The sequence below is a fragment of the Pimephales promelas genome, chromosome 4 (genome assembly GCF_988280905.1).
Source record: "Pimephales promelas chromosome 4, fPimPro1.hap1.1, whole genome shotgun sequence".
NCBI lineage: Eukaryota > Metazoa > Chordata > Actinopteri > Cypriniformes > Leuciscidae > Pimephales > Pimephales promelas.
In genome coordinates this window covers 18,495,695-18,517,281 of record NC_142772.1, presented here as the reverse complement: position 1 = coordinate 18,517,281, position 21,587 = coordinate 18,495,695, and the positions used below count along the sequence as shown (strand labels likewise).

Here is a 21,587-nt window from a genome sequence, read left to right as displayed (position 1 = left end):
TTTTTTTAAACTTACTACCAAAAGTTAAGAGAACTTTTTTAATTGTGTCAGCTTAAATAAATTGGACAAATCAAATGGATTCATAAAGGGTAACACTTTATTTGAAGGGGTTTGCATAAGACTGACATGACACTGCCATAAACATGACATAACACCTGTCATGAACATGAAGGAGTCTTTATAAATGTTTATGACTCTTGTCATTAAGTGTCATTCAGTAAATTATGACACTTTTAATGCAAAGTTGACATTGTTTAAAATGTCTTTGTTATGACAACTTGACATTAACCAAGACAAAAATGTCTTCATTATGACAACTTGACATTAACAAAGACAGAAATATCTTGATTATGACAACTTGACATTAACCAAGAAATCATAACTAGTCCAACGTGTTACACTTTACTTGAGGTAAGGGGAAATATTAATGACACTGTTGTTAAAGCATTATTTGACAGTGTAATAACCCGTAATGCCATCTTTATAACTAGTACAATGTCTTCCACTTTACTTGAGGACAAATAAAATATTCATGTCGCAGTTATAATGGTGTCATTACAACCAAAGTTAAAACCAATCATAACATATGACAGGGTAATGTAATGTTAACACAAAAGACTTTTTTTTTTTGTCTTTGTTAATGTCAAGTTGTCATAACAAAGACATTTTAAACAATGTCAACTTTGCATTAAAAGTGTTATAATTTACCGAATCACACTTAATGACAACAGTCATAAACATTCATAAACACTCCTTCATGTTCATGACAGGTGTTATGTCATGTTTTTGACAGTGTCATGTCTGTCTTATGCACACCCCTTCAAATAAAGTGTTACCTAATAAAGTAAATTAAGTTTTAAGATTTTTACAGTGTATTTTTTTATCAAATAATTGCATCCCTGCATATGACACTTCTACAAAAATTAAAAAAAATATATCAAAGGTAGTGTAAGTAAAATAATATATATAATAAAATTCAAAACGGTGTAAAATTTAAACAGTAGTGTGCAAAACAGGGGAACAGGAAAATGTGAAAAATACAAGCATGCTCAATCAAGATTGATGAGTTTTTAAAGAACATTTATCAAGAGGCACAAAAAATATGTCATATTTTTCTAAGCGTTTATAAAATAATAATTCCATATACATCCGAGTAGTGAATAGTGCAACTAAATAAATGTTAAATGCTCAGCAATCACTCACTTTTTATGTGCATGGAAGGAGGCGTAAGTGAAACTCTTCCCGTCATATTCGCCGAAGAACTTGCTGTCCATCAAACGGATGTGGTAAACTTCATTCCCCGAGCAACGGCCATAAGTCCTCTGCCACTGTTCTGGAGAAGTCTGTCCCTCCCTGAAACCCCAAACAGACTAAAATGCAAGCGCTAAGAAGACAACACTCCAAAAAAAAGTAGGAATTTATTGTCGGATCATTTGAGTTTTCTTTATGAAATGGTTTACCCAGCAAGTTCAGGTGACCGCATAGTCAATCTCGCTCTGACAAATGATCACATAAAGTTTAATGCCATTGAGCGGCTCTCCGGGTAAATCTGCTCTGACTAATTACTTGAGGCATTATTATTTGTTAGGGATCACAGAATTGGAAAGGTTAAGCGAGGAGCCATTATTCATTAGTAAATCCTTCAATAAACTAAACAGCATTTCAGGAAACACTTCTCATACATCAGTCGTCAAACGAACAAGTAAAGACATCAGTACTCACTGTCCACGAGACGTGTGCACCAGCAGTGTGACCAGTGTAGAGGTGGCTGGACACACACAGTTGAGGGCCAGCATGGCATACTTGAACTCCTCTTCACACACCACATGATCTAGAAAACAAAACATACCTACACATAATCTATGTGAGAATAATATAATATTATATACACTTATTAATATGACGGCAAAGTGTGTAGTATATATATATATATATGTGCAAAAATTGATTGCGATTAATCGCATCCAAGTCTGTGTTAACATAATATATTTGTGTGTGCTGTATATAATTATTTTGTATATATGAATACCTATGCATGTATGTATATATTTAAGAATTATTTGCGCTTAAATTCTGTATATATATATATATATATATATATATATATATGAAGAGTTCAGATGCAAAAGCCTCTAAGTGCCATTTGAAATTTTCTTCTAGAATGATCATTTTTATCAAGCTTGTATATTTAAGTTCAGTAATTTCACTTAAATTGCAATGAGGATTACATATTAATTGTCATTTAAGTGAAATTACTGAACTTGAATATATAAGCTTGATAAAAATGACCATTTTAGAAGAAAATTTCAAATGGCACTTAGAGGCTTTTGCATCTGAACTCTTCATATATATATATATATATATATATATATATAATATATAATATATATACACATAATCTATATTACATAAATATAAATATTTTATATATGAATAACACATTTTCTTAAATATATACATGCATGTGTGTGTATTTATATATAAAAAATAATTATATACAGCACACACAAATATATTATGTAAACATATTATGTTCTCCATTACTGATCTTTATTAGGGTGTTTAAATGAACACGTGGTTAATAGCACACAAAGGGGCATATTAATCCCCCTAACACTTCATCTCTTCTTCTGCTAAAAGAACATGCAAATGCAAATGCAGTGACCCGAGAGGTGGAGGCAGTGCTACACTTACAAAGTGAAAACTCATAACTATGAAAGACTCCAATGAGGATGTATGACTTGGGAGGCGGAGAGTGTTGAATCCACAAGGATATTATTCATACAGCAAACACACACAAGCTACAAACATATATACCACAATAATTGCTAACAGATGGCTGATAGACATACGCCCATGTCTAATCGTCAGGCCAGTTTTTACATTTCACCCTTTTATTGATGTATTTTATGTTAATCAATCAAAATATATTTAAATGTTTGAAAAAATAGTTGCTTTTTCAGTAAAAAAGTAAAATTGACTATATAAAATGAAAATAAATTTAAAGGACATATTGGTCACAAATCATGACTATGAAAAAAGATCCGAATTAGATTTGTGAAGGACGGATGAATGCTTGCTAAACTGCATATGAAATGATTTGACCTCAAGAAGGCAAAAGACTCACCTGCAAATTTGACATGGAATTTATTCTCAGGTTTAAGAATCTGGACATATAGAGGACAGTTTGGAGCAAAGTCCTTCACAGCCCAGGCTCGCAGAATGGTTTGATGATCCTATACGAACAGACTGCATTCTTAAATGATGATGTGCAAACATACATTCATTTCATTATACCATTAATGGTAGATTAATTTAAGGAACATTAGTTGATGTATTTTTTTATATGAAGAGAAACAATAAAAACACCATATAGGCGGACTAAAATTCATGCTATAATGGGTAAGCCTACAATTTGATTTAAAGAAAAAACTTGAACTTTGAAAGTATGAATAAGATAGGCTTCAAGTTTCTCTCTCTTTAAGATTCCATTGGATTCCATTTAAAATTTCAAGTTTCTATCATTAAGTTTTCTATTAAATGAATAAAAAGTGAATACTGTTTTGATCAAAATAATTGGGTTTCTTGTCTTGTGCCTGGGAAAATGTATTTCTTTATTGACTTCTTGTTATTGACTTTTGGCAAGGAACTCTATAAAAAGGCTGAATTTACGGCTGCGGTGCGGTCCACTTCATTTCTGCTGCTCAGGATGAAGCACGCCTCTGCATCGTCCATCCTGCAGAACACAACAAGACACATCAGTGTCACTCAGAAAGGACATTTCACTATGCTATCTTCTATTTATACTACCCATAAAGTGAATTCCTCAAGAAGGACTGCACATACAGTATATGTATGTATGAATGTGCTGGTAATTATTGCCATGTTACTCACAGACAGTCAATACTGCAGGTCAATTTCACGGTATACTATAGCAGAAATTTCTTTCTCATTGACAAAGAGTGTTCCCTATCGAGGGAACTCAACACTGCGTCGATAAAATCGACTCTTTGGGGACGCTCCCTAAGCGTGCGCCTCTGAAGTATGAATGAAACTAATCCAATCCTGATTGGTGTTGCGTCGTGACGTAACATGTGACGGCATACCCGGAAGTATAAAAGTGACGCTGTCACAACACACACTAGCTTTCGCTCTTCAGCAAGCGCTTTATGTTGAAACTGTCTGTCTTATTTGGTGTTGTTTGTCTTATTATTGAAAGAAAGTATGGCCAGTGAACAATTCAAGAGGTGTGTGCATCCCTGCCCTCGTTTCATCACGGGTGGGGACGCACACTCTCTATGTGTGTATTGTTTGGGAGTGCAGCACGCACGGGCAGCTCTCGAGGGGGCTGCTTGTGAAATGTGTGAGGCTTTGCCTATTAGAGTGCTGCGCTCCCGGCTGGCGTGCTTTGACGAGCACGGTCAGGCTCGCGTTCCCCAGGGTTCCGGTCCCGCATATGTCGAGGCGATGCGGCGACTGAGATCCTGGGGTTCGCAGCGGGATCTGGCGGAGGAGAGTGAGAATGCTGAGGCATTTTCTCGCTCGCCATCGGCTGGTCCCGCAGCCTCTGAGAGTGGTGTGGGAGCCCGCGCTGCGGTTTCTCCTACCCGCGATCAGGTCCCGGTGCTTGAGCTGTCTACTTCTGAGGAAGGGGACGTGCTCAGCATCGATGCGGACGACCGTGATCTCAGCACGCCATCACGCGGCCTGGGTTATGAGGAGCTGGTGGAGGTTGTGACACGCGCTGTGGCCAGACTAAACATCAGCTGGCCACAACATGAGCAGGAAACGCAAGTCACCAGTAAAATGGACGAGCGTTACCTGCAGCGCAGGTCACAGCCTCACCGCCGGGGTCTGCCGTTTTTCCCTGATCTCCATAAAGAGATCTCGAGAACGTGGGAAAGACCGCATTCGTCCCGTATTTCGAGTCCCAATGTAATAGATTACAGCAATGTTATGGGGGCTCGAGATATGGGATATGGGAAGATGCCGAAGGTGGAGGAGGCTTTAGCGAGCTATCTCTCTCCCGAATCGGCGTCTTCCCTAAAGACCCCGGTGTTGCCTAGTAAGCCCTGCAGAGAGACATCTGCATTGGTGGGCAGGGCTTACATGGCGGCGGGTCGGGCTGGTTCGTGTCTGCACTCAATGGCGATTTTGCAGGCATACCAGGCCGACCTCCTGAAAGATTTGGATGAGGGGGAGGGGCCTACTCCTGAAGATGTCGCGGAGTTGAGGAAGGCCGCAGATTTGTCTCTCCGGGCCACTAGGGAAGCGGCCAGCGCTATTGGCCGCTCTATGGCGGCCATGGTGGCCACGGAGAGGCATCTGTGGCTGAACTTATCCGGTATTAAAGAAAAGGATAGGTCCTTCCTGCTGGATGCGCCGCTTTCGGCTTCTGGCCTGTTCGGCGACGCCGTTAATTCGGTTGTCGACAGGTTTCAGGAGTCGAGAAAACAATCTGCGGCGTTCCAGCAGTACCTCCCCCGGAAAGCGAAGGCCAAATCTAGTAGGGGGGGGCAAAGCAATCAGCCCCAGCCATCAGCCAGCTCCTCCCACAGGGCAGAGCAGAAGGAGAGCGTTTCCTCTAGAGCCCCCCCTCCGGGGTCTTGGCAACAGAGGAAACGCTCCCAAAAACCGAAGTCCTCCAGCCAGAGGGGCGACCTGAGGGACGTCATTCAGGCTAAGAGGACTTCGGAAAAGAGGTCCTAGCCAAGGCAGGACTTCAGAGGGCTGCCCCCTCCGCAGTGAGACAACCGAGGTTGTTCTCACAACGGGGCCCTCTAGGAAAAGATGCAGGTCCGCCGTTAACAGCGCTTCGGGCCGCATCAATTTCCAGCGAAAAGACACCAGAGGCCAGCCTCGAGAGGCTGGTACCCTTAGCAGATTTTGTAGAGGGATGGTATCATCTTCCCAACATATCTCCATGGGTCCTGCAGATAATACGAGTTGGGTACAGACTGCAGTTCGCGCACCGCCCCCCCAAGTTCTCTGGGGTGGTGCTCACTGCGGTGGTCCCAGAGCAGGCTCAGGTGTTGGAACAAGAAGTACAGACTCTGCTGTCGAAAGGAGCCATAGAACGTGTTCTTCCGGTAGACAGGGAGTCCGGGTTTTACAGCCGGTACTTTATAGTTCCAAAGAAGGATGGGGGGTTAAGGCCAATTTTGGATCTCAGGGTGTTGAACCGGTCTCTGAGAAGGTTCAAATTCAGAATGTTGACCATTCCAACAATCGTGAGTCAAATCAGATCCGAGGACTGGTTTGTCACGATAGATCTGAAAGACGCCTATTTTCACATCTCCATCCTTCCTTGTCACAGGAGGTACCTGAGGTTCGCTTTCGGGGGCGAAGCATACCAATATCGGGTTCTTCCGTTCGGCCTAGCACTCTCTCCCCGCACATTTACCAAGTGTATGGACGTGGCCCTTGCTCCACTGAGACTTCAGGGGATTCGCGTATTGAATTATCTCGACGACTGGCTTATTTTGGCCCAGTCTCGGGAGATGGCAGTTCGGCATCGAGATGTCGTTCTTGGCCATATTCAAAAATTGGGGTTAAGACTCAATTTGAAGAAGAGTGTGCTAGAACCGTCCCAGGGCACGACCTTTTTGGGAGTCGTGTGGAACTCGATTACAATGCAGGCACGTATGTCTCCCGCACGTATCGAGTCAATTCTGGCGATGGTGTCCAGGGTGAGGCTAGGTCAGGCCGTCACTGTGAAACACTTTCAAAGGATGCTGGGCCTCATGGCAGCGGCATCCAACATTATTCCTCTGGGCCTCCTTCACATGAGGCCCCTCCAGTGGTGGTTGAAGACCAAGGGGTTCTCACCCAAAGGAAATCCGTTCCGTATGATCAGAGTAACGCGCAAGTGCCTTCAGTCTCTGCAAATATGGAAGAAGCCTTGGTTCCTATCCCAAGGGCCAGTGTTGGGGGTGTCATGTCGCCGGGAAACCGTTTCGACAGACGCCTCCCTTACGGGCTGGGGCGCGGTCATGGACGGCCGCTTTACCAGGGGTCTGTGGCAGGACCATCATCGCACTTGGCATATAAATTGCCTGGAGATGATGGCGGTATTCAAGGCTTTGAGGAGCTTCCTCCCAGACATCGAGGGTCGCCACGTCCTTATACGGACAGACAATACGTCAGTGGTGGCCTATCTGAACCGACAGGGGGGACTCAGATCGCGCCCTCTGTGCAAACTGGCGCATCAGATTATCCTTTGGTCCCAGGGAAAGATATTGTCAATAAGGGCAATGTATATCCCAGGGGTTCAGAATCGGGGAGCAGACATCCTGTCGAGGCAGGGGCTGAGGCCCGGGGAATGGAGACTTCATCCGGATGTGGTGAAGTCGATATGGGAGAGGTTCGGACCGATGGAAGTGGATCTGTTTGCGTCTCGAGAGACGTCCCACTGTCCACTTTGGTTCTCCCTCTCACATCCAGCCCCACTGGGGTTGGATGCCATGGTACAGGCTTGGCCGAGGCTTCGCCTGTATGCTTTCCCCCCGATCGCTCTGCTCCCAGGGGTCCTGGAGAGGGTCCGTCAAGAGGGCATCAGTCTACTTCTGGTTGCCCCGAGATGGCCGACACGAGTATGGTTCTCGGATATAATATCACTCCTCATAGCTCCGCCATGGCCGATTCCTCTGAGGAGGGATCTATTGTCTCAGGCGGAGGGCACAATCTTCCACCCTCGCCCAGAGTTGTGGAAGCTGTGGGTCTGGCCTCTGAGGGGGTTCAGTACCTAAATGCTGGCTTATCAGCTGAGGTGGTTGAAACCATACTTAGCTCTAGGGCCCCATCTACCAGGAGATTATATGGCCTCAAGTGGAAGGTGTTTCACACTTGGTGTGGAGAACGAAGGTTGGATCCAGTAAACTGCCCAGTGGCTTCAGTTCTGGAATTCCTTCAGGATCGTTTCTCTGCGGGTCTCTCCCCGTCCACTCTTAAGGTGTACGTGGCTGCCGTTTCGGCTTTCCACGCGCCAGTAGATGGTGGACCTCTGGGGAGGCACCAGTTGGTCATTAGGTTTCTCCGTGGTGCTTGGAGGATGAGGCCGGCGATCAGGTCCAGGGTGCCTGCCTGGGATCTGGCAATAGTTCTGGAAGGGTTGTCCCTCGCTCCCTTCGAACCTTTAGAGTCGGCTTCGCCTAAGGACTTAACGTTGAAAATGGTCTTTCTCTTAGCGATTACCTCTCTTAAGAGGGTGGGAGATCTCCAGGCCCTGGCGGTAACGCCAGCTTGCTTGGAGTTTGCCCCTGGCAAAGTAAAGGCCTTTTTGCACCCGAGTCCGGGCTACGTGCCTAAAGTTCCTTCGAGTACGGCTCGCTCTGTAGTCCTTCAGGCATTCCATCCTCCACCTCATGTGTCGGCGGGAGAAGAGAGGCTTCACTTGCTCTGCCCCGTCAGAGCTTTGAGTGTATACTTGGAAAAGTCTGCTTCTTGGAGAAGATCTGACCAGTTGTTAGTATGCTTTGGGTCACCTAAGAGGGGGCTCCCGGCGACCAAACAAACTATAAGTAACTGGATTGTCCAGGCTATTACTGAGGCTTACAAGGTGCGTGGGGTTCCTTCACCTTTGGCCTTAAGGGCTCACTCGACTAGAGGCATGGCTTCCTCTAGGGCCCTTCTGTCGGGAGTACCTCTGCAGGAGATTTGTGAGGCAGCCGGCTGGGCTACCCCGCATACTTTCATCAGGTTTTACAGTCTCAGCCTTCCCAGTACGCCCGGTGCACACGTACTCGGCCCTTGCTGAGTGCCTAATCAGTTTCACTCTGGGGCGGGTCTGTTCGGTGCGTGGCCTAGTGGGTACTCGTTCCCCAAAGAGTCGATTTTATCGACGCAGTGTTGAGTTCCCTCGATAGGGAACGTCTCGGGTTATGACTATAACCCTTGTTCCCTGAGAAGGGAACGAGACACTGCGTCGTGTTGCCACGCCCCCTTTTCAGACCCTTGAGCGTCTTGCTTCATCGCGAGGCTAGTGTGTGTTGTGACAGCGTCACTTTTATACTTCCGGGTATGCCGTCACATGTTACGTCACGACGCAACACCAATCAGGATTGGATTAGTTTCATTCATACTTCAGAGGCGCACGCTTAGGGAGCGTCCCCAAAGAGTCGATTTTATCGACGCAGTGTCTCGTTCCCTTCTCAGGGAACAAGGGTTATAGTCATAACCCGAGACGTTTGGCATTAACATTCTGCCGGTTTCCCCACTCCTAATGTTTTCAGGACGCGTTTAAGGTTCCAAGTAAACATAAACTTTGACATGCTGTCAATAGCCATAATAAATCTTTTAGCCCTTAGTTTGTAAAAACAAGCAAATGCAATAGGACAGATGTAATAAAATACTGTGTGTAATCTAAAGTACAGCCACAAGACACTGCTAAATTCAGCATCACTGTGTAAACAGATCAGACAACTTCTATTTGTAAATCCACATTGTGAATTAACAGACTCAGAAATAACTTAAAATGCTAAATCACACATTCAAATAGGGTGCAAATGTAACAGCTCTGCATTTACTGGTGCATTAAATTACAGTTACAAAAAAATGACCTGTTTGTGGAATGTAAAGCAAATAAAACTGTGATGAGAATAATCTCTCTGAAGCTGCAGGGAAATTATATAATGACAACAGTCATTGTGAAGCAGCAGACAAGGAAATTATAAATCCATGTCCTGATTTTAAGAGCCCAACAAACAACCAGGCTAACACAGTCTCATCCCAAAAAGTCATATAACTGACATCTTGGGACGTCTTTTGACCATACGTCAATATCCCCCTTTTTAGGGCCCCCTTAAACGTCGGTAGATGGCGATCCCGGGCCGTCATACAACTGACGCTTTACCTTTAACGTCAGTTAGGTGACGGGTTAGGTTTAGGGTTAGGTTTAGGTCTGGGGTAGAGTTAGGATCCCATAACCTCAACGTCAGTTATATGACGTCTTGGGATGAGACCGGGTTGACCAGGCATAGGAAAATTGACTATGCTACAATACAATATTAGAGATGAACACCATGTGTAGATATATAATCAGTTTTATAGTATAGTATTTATAGTAGTTTTGAATTGTCATTTTTGTTTTGGGAAGCAGCTGGTGTAGTTAAAGTTTAGCAGTAGGGGAAAACTGCAATACAATTCTGAACAACAAAACCATAACTCCTTGGTGACAACTGACCTGTGCTGAAATGGCAAGATTCACGGCACTTTAATACAAGTGCTTTAGAAATATGAGCTGCAGTGCACATTTCTGCTTTTAAAGCCTTGGGAATGCTTGATCGTATAGACTTCAATTGAGTAAATTACAGCTAGAAAAAAAATCGACATTGACTTTTGGACAAGTCACAGATGCTTTCGATAGTTAAAAGACAAAACAAGGTGAAAGACATTCTGTACCGTGAGGAATTCCTATTGGCAAAAGAAATTAAAGCACCCACAACATGCATAATTCATCCAGCAATATGCTGCAGCAACGAACACATTTTGAAAATTAGAAAGCCTTTTTGTTTAACAGAGACTTTTAACAACAACAAAAAAAGCAATCTCCTCACGAAGTCCTTTACTTTCCAACCTTCCAATTACAACGCAGAGATTACACAACCGGCCAGGAAACTTCAGACAGACTGAGTTTTATGAGAAATTCATGCACTGGAATATGAAGTATATTGAGACAGATTTGCTACGTTTATAATGAAGGAATATGGTAGATTTTAAATGCAGTTACATTGCAAGAAAAAGCACATATATTATCCTTAAATTTCAAGGCTGCTTTAATACGGAACAGATGGGCTCGAGACTGGTGTCAGATTTGGCTCTGATGGAGGAGCTTGCAGGTTTACTCTTCAGTTTTCCACACAGACTAATTTAGTTTTTTTGGGAGCCTGTCCAACGCTTCCATTTGGAAACAGTTAATCAGTAGGCCTACGCTAGTTTAAATTATAGAAAAGACACATTGATGCACTGTATATCACTGTTAAAATATGACATCATACTTATGACTCAAGTTTACTAACAGCTCTTTCACTCTTAGATGTTTGCCGGAAACAAAAGTTGTCTTTCACTGAGAATAATGAGATTTTGCTAATTGAATTAGCTAAACTGCTTAGCACGGCGTTAGGCCAAACCTTACCGGTGAAGCATTGCCCTTGATAGTGAGACATAAATCCGTCTGCCACAATTGCTGATTTAAATACCGTTCTTGCAAGTTGTACTATTGATGTCTACATTTGATAGGCAACAGGGTAATCTTGTTCAAAATTAAAGAACTGCACACCATCTCCTTTCCTTAAATATATTTGGCGAATACAACTCTTGACATACTGATGAATGCAAAAGAGTTCTCGCTGACAGGCAACAAGAGAAATTATGGTCTCTGACACTATTAATTCAGAGGTAAATTCTCAAATGTTCTCAGTAATTTAGTCATAGTATTATGTATTAATAAATTTAAAAAGGACTTGAAAGGATGAAATCACTTGCAGCTGTACAGGTCAATTTGCAGATATTAGACTGATCTCTCTGTCATCTTAATGGCTCTCTCATAGACAGAGTCAGAACCTCAACTGAACTGAACTAACTGCAAGGTGACTTTGATTTAAAAAAGTACACTTTAAGACCATGGTTTAGATGACCATGGTCATCTTTGTTCTCGATCCTGGCTCACTAAGAGTCATTACTTCTTTTTTTTTTTAAATAAAAGAGAAATACTGTTTTTGTTTTGTGTGAAAGAGTACATTGTTTGACATTTTGTTTTACATGGGACAAAACCTGAGTTTTGTGCAACACAAGGTTAGATACAATCGGTTTAAATCAAATGACTTGTGGAAGAAGTGATGTGATTACATTGAATACATTTCAACTCAGTGGCTGTGGTTACAAGAGGTAAAAATGATATAAATACTGTTCGTTTTCTCACACAAACCGCTCGTTTCATCTCTTAGGCCATCAATGTGTACTTATATTTATGAGTCATTGCATCATGTTTAATTTGGACTTCTCTGTGCATGCTCTTTGAGATGGAACCATGGGTGGACCCCATTAACCTCCATTATATGACTGACAGACAAGAATGGTTTGACCTAAAAATATCAAAATTGAAAATACTGTGGAAACAAAGACACCTACATCTTGGATGCCCTTGAGGAAAGCTAAAACATATCAACAATTAATTTCAAAGTGAACTATCCATTTAAGCAGTAATTAGAAGTTTATTGAGGCACAAGTCATAGTGAATAATGAGAATTGGACCCTAAACTAAAGTGTGACCAAATGAACAACCTACTTGGCCCTCATCAGATCTTGATCCTTCAGTGCAGAGCCTTGGAGGTAGATGACCCGTTGAGACCACAGCGGGATCTGCAGAATACGCCGAACCTGGAGGTCCATCTCCGTGGGACAGAGTATCACCACATAATAATCCTAGACATTTGAGAAATGTTAATACCACCATCACACACTAAGCTAGCTTGGCATATTTGCAATACACAGAACAATAATAAACAGTCACATATGAAGAGTTCAGATGCAAAAGCCTCTAAGTGCCATTTGAAAATTTCTTCTAAAATGATCATTTTTATCAAGCTTGTATATTTAAGTTCAGTAATTTCACTTAAATGGCAATGAAGATTACCTATTAATTGTCATTTAAGTGAAATTACTGAACTTAAATATACAAGCTTGATAAAAATGGTCATTTTAGAAGAAAATTTAAAATGGCATTTAGAGGCTTTTGCATCTGAACTCTTCATATACAGGTTTATGCATGTACCTGTAGTCTCGGGTGGGCATAGAACTCATTGAGGAAATCCATGAGCAAGTCTATTTTGAGTGAAGTGACACAGAGAACCACATGTTTCTCCGTCTGAGCACGGTGTCTGCTGTAGTTTCCACCTGACTTCTGCCTCTCCATCCAAAGATACGCCAGCTCCTCAAACTGGTGTTGAAATGAGAGAGAGAAAGCAAGTACTGTGTAAATGCAGTACACGTTTACTAGTACCACTCATTTCTGCTTCAATCATCTAAAAAATTAAAAGCAAAAAGTGCTCAGCGAGGTTGGATCTCCATCCATTTACTGTAGCAGTTTAAATGTACTCATAAATAAGCAGTAATTACTTTATTTAGTGAAAAGTCATAGTTAATAGAGAGAACATTAATTCAGAATCTGTAGCTGATTGTGCTGTTTGTGGCACCTGTAATGGCAGCACCACCAGAGCCACACAGATCATGATGACCACCAGCAGCTGAGAGGGCCAGATTTTGGGTGTGACGTCTCCATAACCAACAGTCGAGAAGGTGACGATGCAGAAATATAAAGAGTCGAAGAGGGTGAGACTCTTTCCTGCCCGCTCCAGATGCTGAATCCCACAAGCCCTAAAGAGCATTGCAAATCATTTCAGGAAACAATTTCAAAAATATACATTACTTCAAATAAATTTGAGACTTTATAGTTGGAAAGACATTCCATGAATAGAATTCAGTAGAGCTGCTCAGTCACGATGTCAATTTGTAAGCTTGCCCAGAAGGCCATTTCACCATGGGCTCCCTCAGGAATTTTTAAAATAGCGGTTTTCGATTTGAGTAAAATGAGGTCTGTGGTTAGCATTATTTCAAGAGCCTTTCCCATTTTGTTCTACAAAACAAATTGACACAGTCATACGTCAAAAGGGAATTTAAAAAACAAACAAACAATTGAATTAATTATGTAAATATGTAAGGACTATAAACGTTTTCTGATTCATCATGTAAACTCACATTGAGTTATAGTCCTTAAGAACTTTATTGACATGTCCCTTTGTATTTGTAAAAGGGTGTCAAATATGCAAATATATGCTAATACAGAATAAAATATAGGCTAGTGAGGATAATACCATGATGAGGTTAATTAAAGGCCTGTAAAAGACACTTTGTTGAAAAGCAACAGAATTTGACTTCAAGTTTTAAGAGTTCCCATCATTTCCTATGCACTCAAAAAGAATGTTGGAACAGCTGCGTTCAAAAATAGGCCTAACATTTGCATTCTCCATAGTGAAAATGTTTTATTTAAACATAAAAGTATATATGTTCAGACAGACTTATATACTTAAATAAAAACCATTGTATTTTACTGACATTTTATTTACAATTTAAAATAACAGTTATTTTATTTTAAAATATTTTAAAATGTAATATTCAGTAGCCATTATCCAGTCTTCAGTGTCACTTGATCCTTCAGAAATAATTCAAATATTATCAATGTTTAAAACAGTTCTGCTCCTTAAGATTTTTATGGAAAATGTAAAACATGTACAAAGTAGATTAATTTTGGGATTCTTTGGATTCTGTTTTTTATGTATGTATACAATTTATGTATATCATATAATTGACTATTTTGCAATAAACTATTATTTATTTTCATGTAATTCATGTGCTTGGTGACCCACATTGTATTATAAAAGATGTTCATTTCACAGTCTTGCACCTTTGTCTTTTTCTCAGACCTTTTGCTTAAAGGTGCCATATGGAATAATTAAAAAATGAGCTACACACATCAAAAGAATGAGAAGAAATAAGTGCAATGATGTCATTAAAAAACTGACAAGTTATAGTGCTGCCGAGATATAAACCTAAATTAGCATGCTAAATTACTAGCCCCGGCCCGGCAGGTGTCGTAATACCAGTTTCGGCCATGGGAGGCGATATGCGGGCGGGCAACATTACCACCAGCCAAACTGCAATAGACGAGTAACTCGCGCGGCTTGTGTGTACTTGAACCTGATGTCAGTCGTGTGGAAATACAGCCCACTACTAAATTTCAGTTCAGGGATGAGTTAAATAAATGATTGGTCGATATTATGCATGAGGAATACATTTTGGTAAGTTGTAGAATACTGTATCTTTCAACAGTGTTCGTGTTCTTTTACCATTAGCTAGTAGAGATGATCGGTTCACGTGCGCTAGGGATCTGTCGTCTAACATTTACAAGCGCCAAAACTGCATTTATTGTTTGAATTGCGTAATAAAATTAACAGAATCTGAGAGCTGAGATCGGCGTCCGTGTCCTTTTCTGTGCATGACAAAATGGATGTGGCGTGAGAGTGTGTGAAAAGTATCAGTTGTGTCTCACGGTGAATTTGTGAGAGTTGGCAGCTCTGAAAGGCGCTAGCTTGGTCCACATCAGGGAATGCTGTCTGTCAAAATAATTCAAATTAATGATAAAAATGTCCTGTAACATGAACAAAACGAATACCATAAACTAGAAATGCCTGGGCTTTAATTTTCCCATATCGTCGAAATGTTCTCTGAGACGGCCTTTATAATTTAGTATTGAGATGTTGTTCATTTAGTCTCTAATCTCTGAAAATCTCCAAATGATCCACGTGAAACTGCGGTCTTCCAACCTTTTACTATCGTGTCAACTAATTTGATTAATATGCGCGAGGGAGACAGAGCAACACAGTGCTCGCCCGTGTTGTTTGAAGACATGAGTGCGCGCGGCCGCGGAGGTATTTTTCTGGAGGTATACTGCCCCCATCTGGTATGGAATATGGTGTATGATTTGATTTTTTATCCCAGAGGGCACCTTTAAAACAAAGTTTGTGATTCATCTCAGAGCTGGATACTTTATGGCTTACATCTCTTTACGAAGGATCTTTGTAAATTCCTACCAAAAAGATTCATGGGAAAATACTTCCAGAATCCAGACTTCTGAAAAAGGGGAGCTGTGCCTGTTGTGCTATATGAAATATTTCGTTCAATATTCCTAAAAATTGAAACATCTTGCTTTGACACTATTAAAAAAAAAGAGTTAATTTGAATTTACTGATATACCTTATTGATCAGGAGGGTTAATTCATAACCATGTGACTGTTTCAGATCTGCATAATTTGATACAAGCCTGTAAAAAGTTGAAGCCCCATCAGGGATATCAGAGATCAAAGAGCTTTACCCAGTGAAGACCAGACAGAGCAGTGTACAGATCAGAATGAGGACCTGGTTGAACATGGCAGAGTGTGTGCGCTGAATGGCACGATGGAGATCATTCTAGAAAGTAACAGAGATAAGTGAGAGAGATCTCTTTTGTCAAGAGACTAAGCAAAGACAAGAATACAAGAATAACACGCACACAATGCAGGCATCTGTGAAAGCCCAGTTCTGAATATAGTCTGCCTATTTAAGAGCCTGCTTTAAAAAGAACTTATTTTCCAGGTCTAGTGCTTCATTATCAGGTCTAGTGCTCCTTACACAATTAAATATTCTATATTCTAATATTTCTGACCTTAATCGAGCAAAATCTACAATGTGAACGCTATTAACTGTACTGCTCAGCTATTTGAGATATAGTGTAAAAATGGAACAAGCCATGGAACAACCTCAGCGTGTTCATCATGCTCTTAAAGGACAAGTTCGGTGTTTTACAATTAAAGCCCTGTTTTAAGATCGTCCCTGATGAAATAGAATGGTTAAGATAGTTTTTTAGACAGATGCTCCTGTCACGATAATTTTTGGCTTCTGTGTTAGCACCCCCACACCTTTATAATGAAAGCATAGGTGCACTTGAACAATCATTCATTAAAACGCATAAAACTTTAGTTTACAAAGACGTAAAACTCACCGAGTGGTCTGGGGTGTTCACTGATATGCTCACACAAAAATCACTGCAAAATATGCTTTCCAACAGGTTTTATCGTAGTTTTTGTCCAAGTCCATTTTCTTCTTGTTTTTGGTCGAAGTCCACAGTAGTCGATTATCAATTTTGCGTGCGCGATCCTCAGTTATCTAGTTACCAATGATCGCGAACGTGAACTCGACAATTTATTGCTGTGGACTTCGACCGAAAACAGGAAGAAAATGAAGTCGGACAAAAACTACGATAAAACTTGTTGGAAAGCATATTTTGCAGCGATTTTTGTGTGAGCATATCAGTGAACACCCCAGACCACTCGGTGAGTTTCACGTCTTTGTAAACTAAAGTTTTATGCGTTTTTATGAATGATTGTTCGAGTGCACCTATGCTACCATTGTAAAGGTGTGGGGGTGCTAACACAGAATCCAAAAATTCTCGTGACAGGAGCATCTGTCTAAAAAACAATCTTAACTATTCTATTTCATCAGGGACGATCTTAAAACAGGGCTTTAATTGTAAAATACCGAACTTGTCCTTTAAAGAGTTAAACCCTAAACCAACTTTTTTTAGTTAATGATCTGTAAGAATGGATCTTTATTAATACCAGTCATTGATTCTAGTAACTTTTTTTGACATTTGTGTATAAAGTGTTTTATTTCTACAATATAAGGTGTAAAAATGTCTTAGTGCTGCCCTCTTCAGGTTGAACGGTGACTACTGCAGTTGATTTTTCCTAATGGATGTTCCGCACTTCGTGACGTACGCAGGTTTCAGCTCACCACGCTCTTGGTACGAGCGTCAGTATAAAAACCAGCTTGTTTCGTAAAAAACACCGTAGTGAGTCCGGAGTTGGAATTGCGAGAATTGAAAACGATCAGGATAGAGTGTTTTAGCATCTATATTCGTCCCCTCTATCTCCGCTGGGGTCTACCCACTTTTTCAGGATTTTTCAAATATTGCCAGTGGGTGGAGTCAGGCTCTGACCAGGGGTTTAGTTACCCTTTAAAGGGAATGTGATATGAGGCTCTTATTGGTTTGTCTCCCGTTACGCCCAAACCACACCTATGAATAATGCAACTACTTCATAATAACCCCTTTTAAACTTGCGTCGGGCGCAAGAGTCATTTATCCCGCCGGTAAAATAGCAACAGCGCCCAAGACCCACCCACAGAGTTACTTGGGCTTAATTGCGCTTGATACTTGCGTTTCAGATCGTTAAAATAGGCTACATGTATGTTAAAGGTAGGGTAGGCATTTATTGTATAAACACTTTTTGTTATACTGGTTGAAACTGTTTACATCCTGATAACAATCAACAATAGAAGTGGTATGAATATTAAAACATGTATATATCTCCTGTGAAAGTCTCAGGAACAAAAGAATGTCCGTTCAATGCAATGACAGAATGCTATGATACGATGTCCTACCTGCCTGTCAACGTTTGTATTAGAGCCCAACCGATAAAGGATTTTGAAGGCTGATACCGATACAAATATTTTTGGGTTTTAAAATCCGATATTCCGATATTTTATTTTATTTTATATTTTTTAAACTGGACATGATAGTCACAAATTTTGTCATGCCTATTTGAGTTAAGAGAACTGATGGGGATGATCTTTTAATTGTTATTCAAGCAATGTATCTATCGTGAACAATTTAACGAGTGTTGCCAACAGGAACGGTGTAGAGTGCCCTCTGATGGACAAACTATACAACTCCAACACTCATGACATGGTTCAAGCGTGTTTCGTCTGTTTTTATGCTATTTTTGAAAAAAAAAAATTATTGGCCATTATAACTACCGATACCGATAGTTTGGAAAATGCCTAATATCGGTCTGCCGATATATCGGTCTGGCTCTAGTTTTATTTCCATACCTCCACCCTGGCGCGCAGACCCTACCTTTAATTACACTGCCAAGGGATCAGGACTTAAATGGCTCCTTTATTTAGTTTGGTAATTAAAAAAAGGGGAATTTTAGGAACGCATGGGGGTAAAACAGACAAATCTTCAAGGTAGCGTCACATTTTAGTGGTTGTAGGCATTATCTTTTACTAATATCTCTACTTAAAGCATTTGTTAAAGGACATTCCCCCTGCCAGGTTTTCTCTGGCCATTTGACCTGACCATCTGGCAGGGAAGGGAATGCTGGCACCCTCTCAGATTTTGCCCATTGATGATGCATTTTCATTTGTAAAGTGCATAATGATGTAAAGCATCCCAACACAGCAATATCCTCAAACAACACTAATGTTTTTCTGCTAAGACACCTAATAAGATGTCCTGCAGGCATGTAAATGCACTACACAGCTGCACAGGCTACTTACAATCATGTTCTCCAGCGCTGATTTGGCAAGCCAGCAATTAAGAAACACAGGAACAAATATGTTTCTTAGTGGATGCCAAAAGATCTACAAAAAAATAAATAAAATAATTATAGTAATTATAATAGAAAAGCTGTGTGCCTTTCCATAGCTTTTACATCTGTAATGCCATTAGCACAAAATAAATAAACAACTTATATTTCCCAAGGACTGCAGGTCAAAAAATTGCTATTTCGTGAGCTTAGAATTATAAGGTTCTATCTCAACTTTTGGTCGAAATTGAGTTTTTGACATAATCTGATCCATTAGGTGTTTATTAATGCCTGTGTGGTGTTATTTTTGTAAAACAAAAAAAAAAAAGATTAATAGATAAAGCTATAATAGAAGATAATACTACATAACAGTTTTGCCAGCTGGGATGTAAAAACTTTGATGCTCAATATCTCAGAACTACCCTAAACAGAGATATAACCTTATAATTCTAAGCTCATGATTTGTTACTTGGCTAATTGTTACATTTAAGTTATTATTATTCCTTCACGAATGACATTCAGGTATCAATGGCTACTTATATAATTACACTCAATCACAACAATATAACAGAGCTCAACAATTACTATCAACAAGGCAGCAACCTGATATGTTTTTCTGTGTCCACCAGAACCTTCATTACTTACTGTAATTATAAATGGCACTGTATTGATCATTTCAATGATGAAGGAGATTTGGAAAATTTGCTCCCAAATGTTCCCCTAGAAATAAAATAAATATAAGTTACACTGCAGAAGAATCAAAGAGTACTAAAATGGATGTTAAAAAAAAAAATCAGAACACAAAAATAGTCTGCATCCTAATTCAAATACTGCAAATCTCTCATAAACAGTATTTGACAAATTGGAATTAGTGCATCCCAAATTACAGTGTGATAATAGTCGACTGTACTTGTATTGTAAATAGTTTGCTGTGTGTGGATTTTAATGTATTTTAATAGAATGCCAGTTTATATGTGAAGTGTGTACAAGTTGTCTTATATCCCAATATTACTGTGCGCGCAGAGACAACTATGTATATATCAGACATCTATTGACTTCCCAGAAAAGTATATGCAGCATAATATACATTAAGTGGTCAAACTGGGATTCAGCCTTTAATCACAACAAAGATTACTTTCATCTCCCAACAACAGAAAAAAGCCGTTTCTTGATAAATCAATGAAGAAATAGAAAAACAGGTTAGAGAAGTTTTTTTTTTTTTCTTCTGTTAAAAGAGAAGAACACTTCCCATTATAGGGAAAATAAAGAAACAAAGGCACCCTCTAGCAGCACAAGAGGAGCTGAAATGGTCAGATTTAATTTAAATCAGTGGATAGAAAGCTCACAGGGGCAGAATAATAATGACAATAATCTTACCTTATAGCTGAGATACACCAGGAGCATTGCTTGCAAGAAGCTAATTAAGGCCACTGTCACCTGTGGTGCAGGAAACATAATCATAATTTTGATTAGCAGAGTATCAATATCAGAGTCTAATGAGAAATAGCTCTTATCACACTTGCTTTGGAATTATTTTGCTGGAGGCGTCTAATATTTATATTGTTTCTAATATATAAATATGAACTTCTTTTATACTGATGTATAAAACCAAGTTACACCCACAGTAGTGATAAGGCTTTTCTGATTCTGATTCTAAACCCCCTTTTTTAAATGAATATATTACATATATATATGAAGAGTTCAGATGCAAAAGCCTCTAAGTGCCATTTGAAATTTTCTTCTAGAATGATCATTTTTATCAAGCTTGTATAGTTAAGTTCAATAATTTCACTTAAATTGCAATGAAGATTACCTATTAATTGTCATTTAAGTGAAATTACTGAACTTGAATATATAAGCTTGATAAAAAGATCATTCTAGAAGAACATTTCAAATGGCACTTAGAGGCTTTTGCATCTGAACTCTTCATATTTACTTATAAGTACAAGAATTAAGAATATATTTTTAAGGTTTGTTTTACAGTGTAAAAATGTTCTTTAAAGGGGGCCTATTATGCAAAATTCACTTTTATATGGTGTTTGAATGTAAATGTGTGCAGACAACCACCCTATAATGGTAAAAATCCACCCACTTCTCTTTTTGTAATCCCCATAATTAGCCGTTTGCCGATTCTAGCATATGTGACGTCAAATATGCTTAGGCGGACTTTGCCCTAATATTATTACCCCGCTCTGAGTGAACTGAATACACTCCGCCATGTTTATCTCCTCACCAGAGCATTTTACAGCAGCATTCAAGTAAGAAATGTGTTCTTATTAAAGCTATTTAAGTTAATTCAATCAAGACCAGTGAGTGATTTTCTGTTTTTTTTTTATATATATTAACAGCATATAATGGTACTGTATATTATGCTGCTTTCATTCTAACACACAGATCTAAAATGCACATGCAATTTCTTTATTTGCTGTTTACATTCACTGTGTACTTGACAGTTTAAGGTCAACAACGCATGAAAGAGAATGATACCCAGCTTTCTTTGTGGGTGCTTCGGGTGTGTGCACTCAGAAAATCATATATCAGAAGTTTGGACTGATATATGAGTTATGAATTTAGATTTACTCACAGCTGTAATTCAAATGTATATAACAGATTTATGATAAAATATTT

At 39.9% G+C, this 21,587-nt stretch overlaps 1 protein-coding gene and 1 long non-coding RNA gene across 23 annotated transcripts in view; one reads left to right on the top strand and one right to left on the bottom strand.

Moving 5' to 3' along the window:
* kcnt1b (potassium sodium-activated channel subfamily T member 1b) overlaps positions 1 to 21,587 on the bottom strand; it is a 129,475-nt gene that overhangs the window by 23,088 nt on the left and 84,800 nt on the right. For 13 of the 22 annotated variants that reach the window (XM_089130045.1, XM_089130041.1, XM_089130057.1 and 10 more), the window contains 11 exons: positions 20,337 to 20,396; positions 19,605 to 19,679; positions 18,931 to 19,014; positions 15,926 to 16,020; positions 13,191 to 13,371; positions 12,770 to 12,934; positions 12,284 to 12,420; positions 3,673 to 3,736; positions 3,128 to 3,236; positions 1,723 to 1,849; positions 1,204 to 1,353 (listed from right to left, as the gene is read on the bottom strand). In XM_089130045.1, coding sequence (XP_088986171.1) covers positions 1,204 to 1,353; positions 1,723 to 1,849; positions 3,128 to 3,236; positions 3,673 to 3,736; positions 12,284 to 12,420; positions 12,770 to 12,934; positions 13,191 to 13,371; positions 15,926 to 16,020; positions 18,931 to 19,014; positions 19,605 to 19,679; positions 20,337 to 20,396 — 1,247 coding nt within the window. Of the gene's footprint in view, positions 1 to 1,203; positions 1,354 to 1,722; positions 1,850 to 3,127; positions 3,237 to 3,672; positions 3,737 to 12,283; positions 12,421 to 12,769; positions 12,935 to 13,190; positions 13,372 to 15,925; positions 16,021 to 16,591; positions 16,723 to 18,930; positions 19,015 to 19,604; positions 19,680 to 20,336; positions 20,397 to 21,587 lie in introns of those variants that run through there. The other 9 variants (XM_089130042.1, XM_089130047.1, XM_089130046.1 and 6 more) reach the window with 2 other exon arrangements.
* The window catches only part of LOC148981678 (uncharacterized), a 30,166-nt gene continuing 25,380 nt past the window's right edge, over positions 16,802 to 21,587 (top strand). Inside the window, exon 1 of the long non-coding RNA XR_016168268.1 lies at positions 16,802 to 16,922. This is a non-coding gene — a long non-coding RNA (uncharacterized LOC148981678). The remainder of the gene's footprint in view (positions 16,923 to 21,587) is intronic.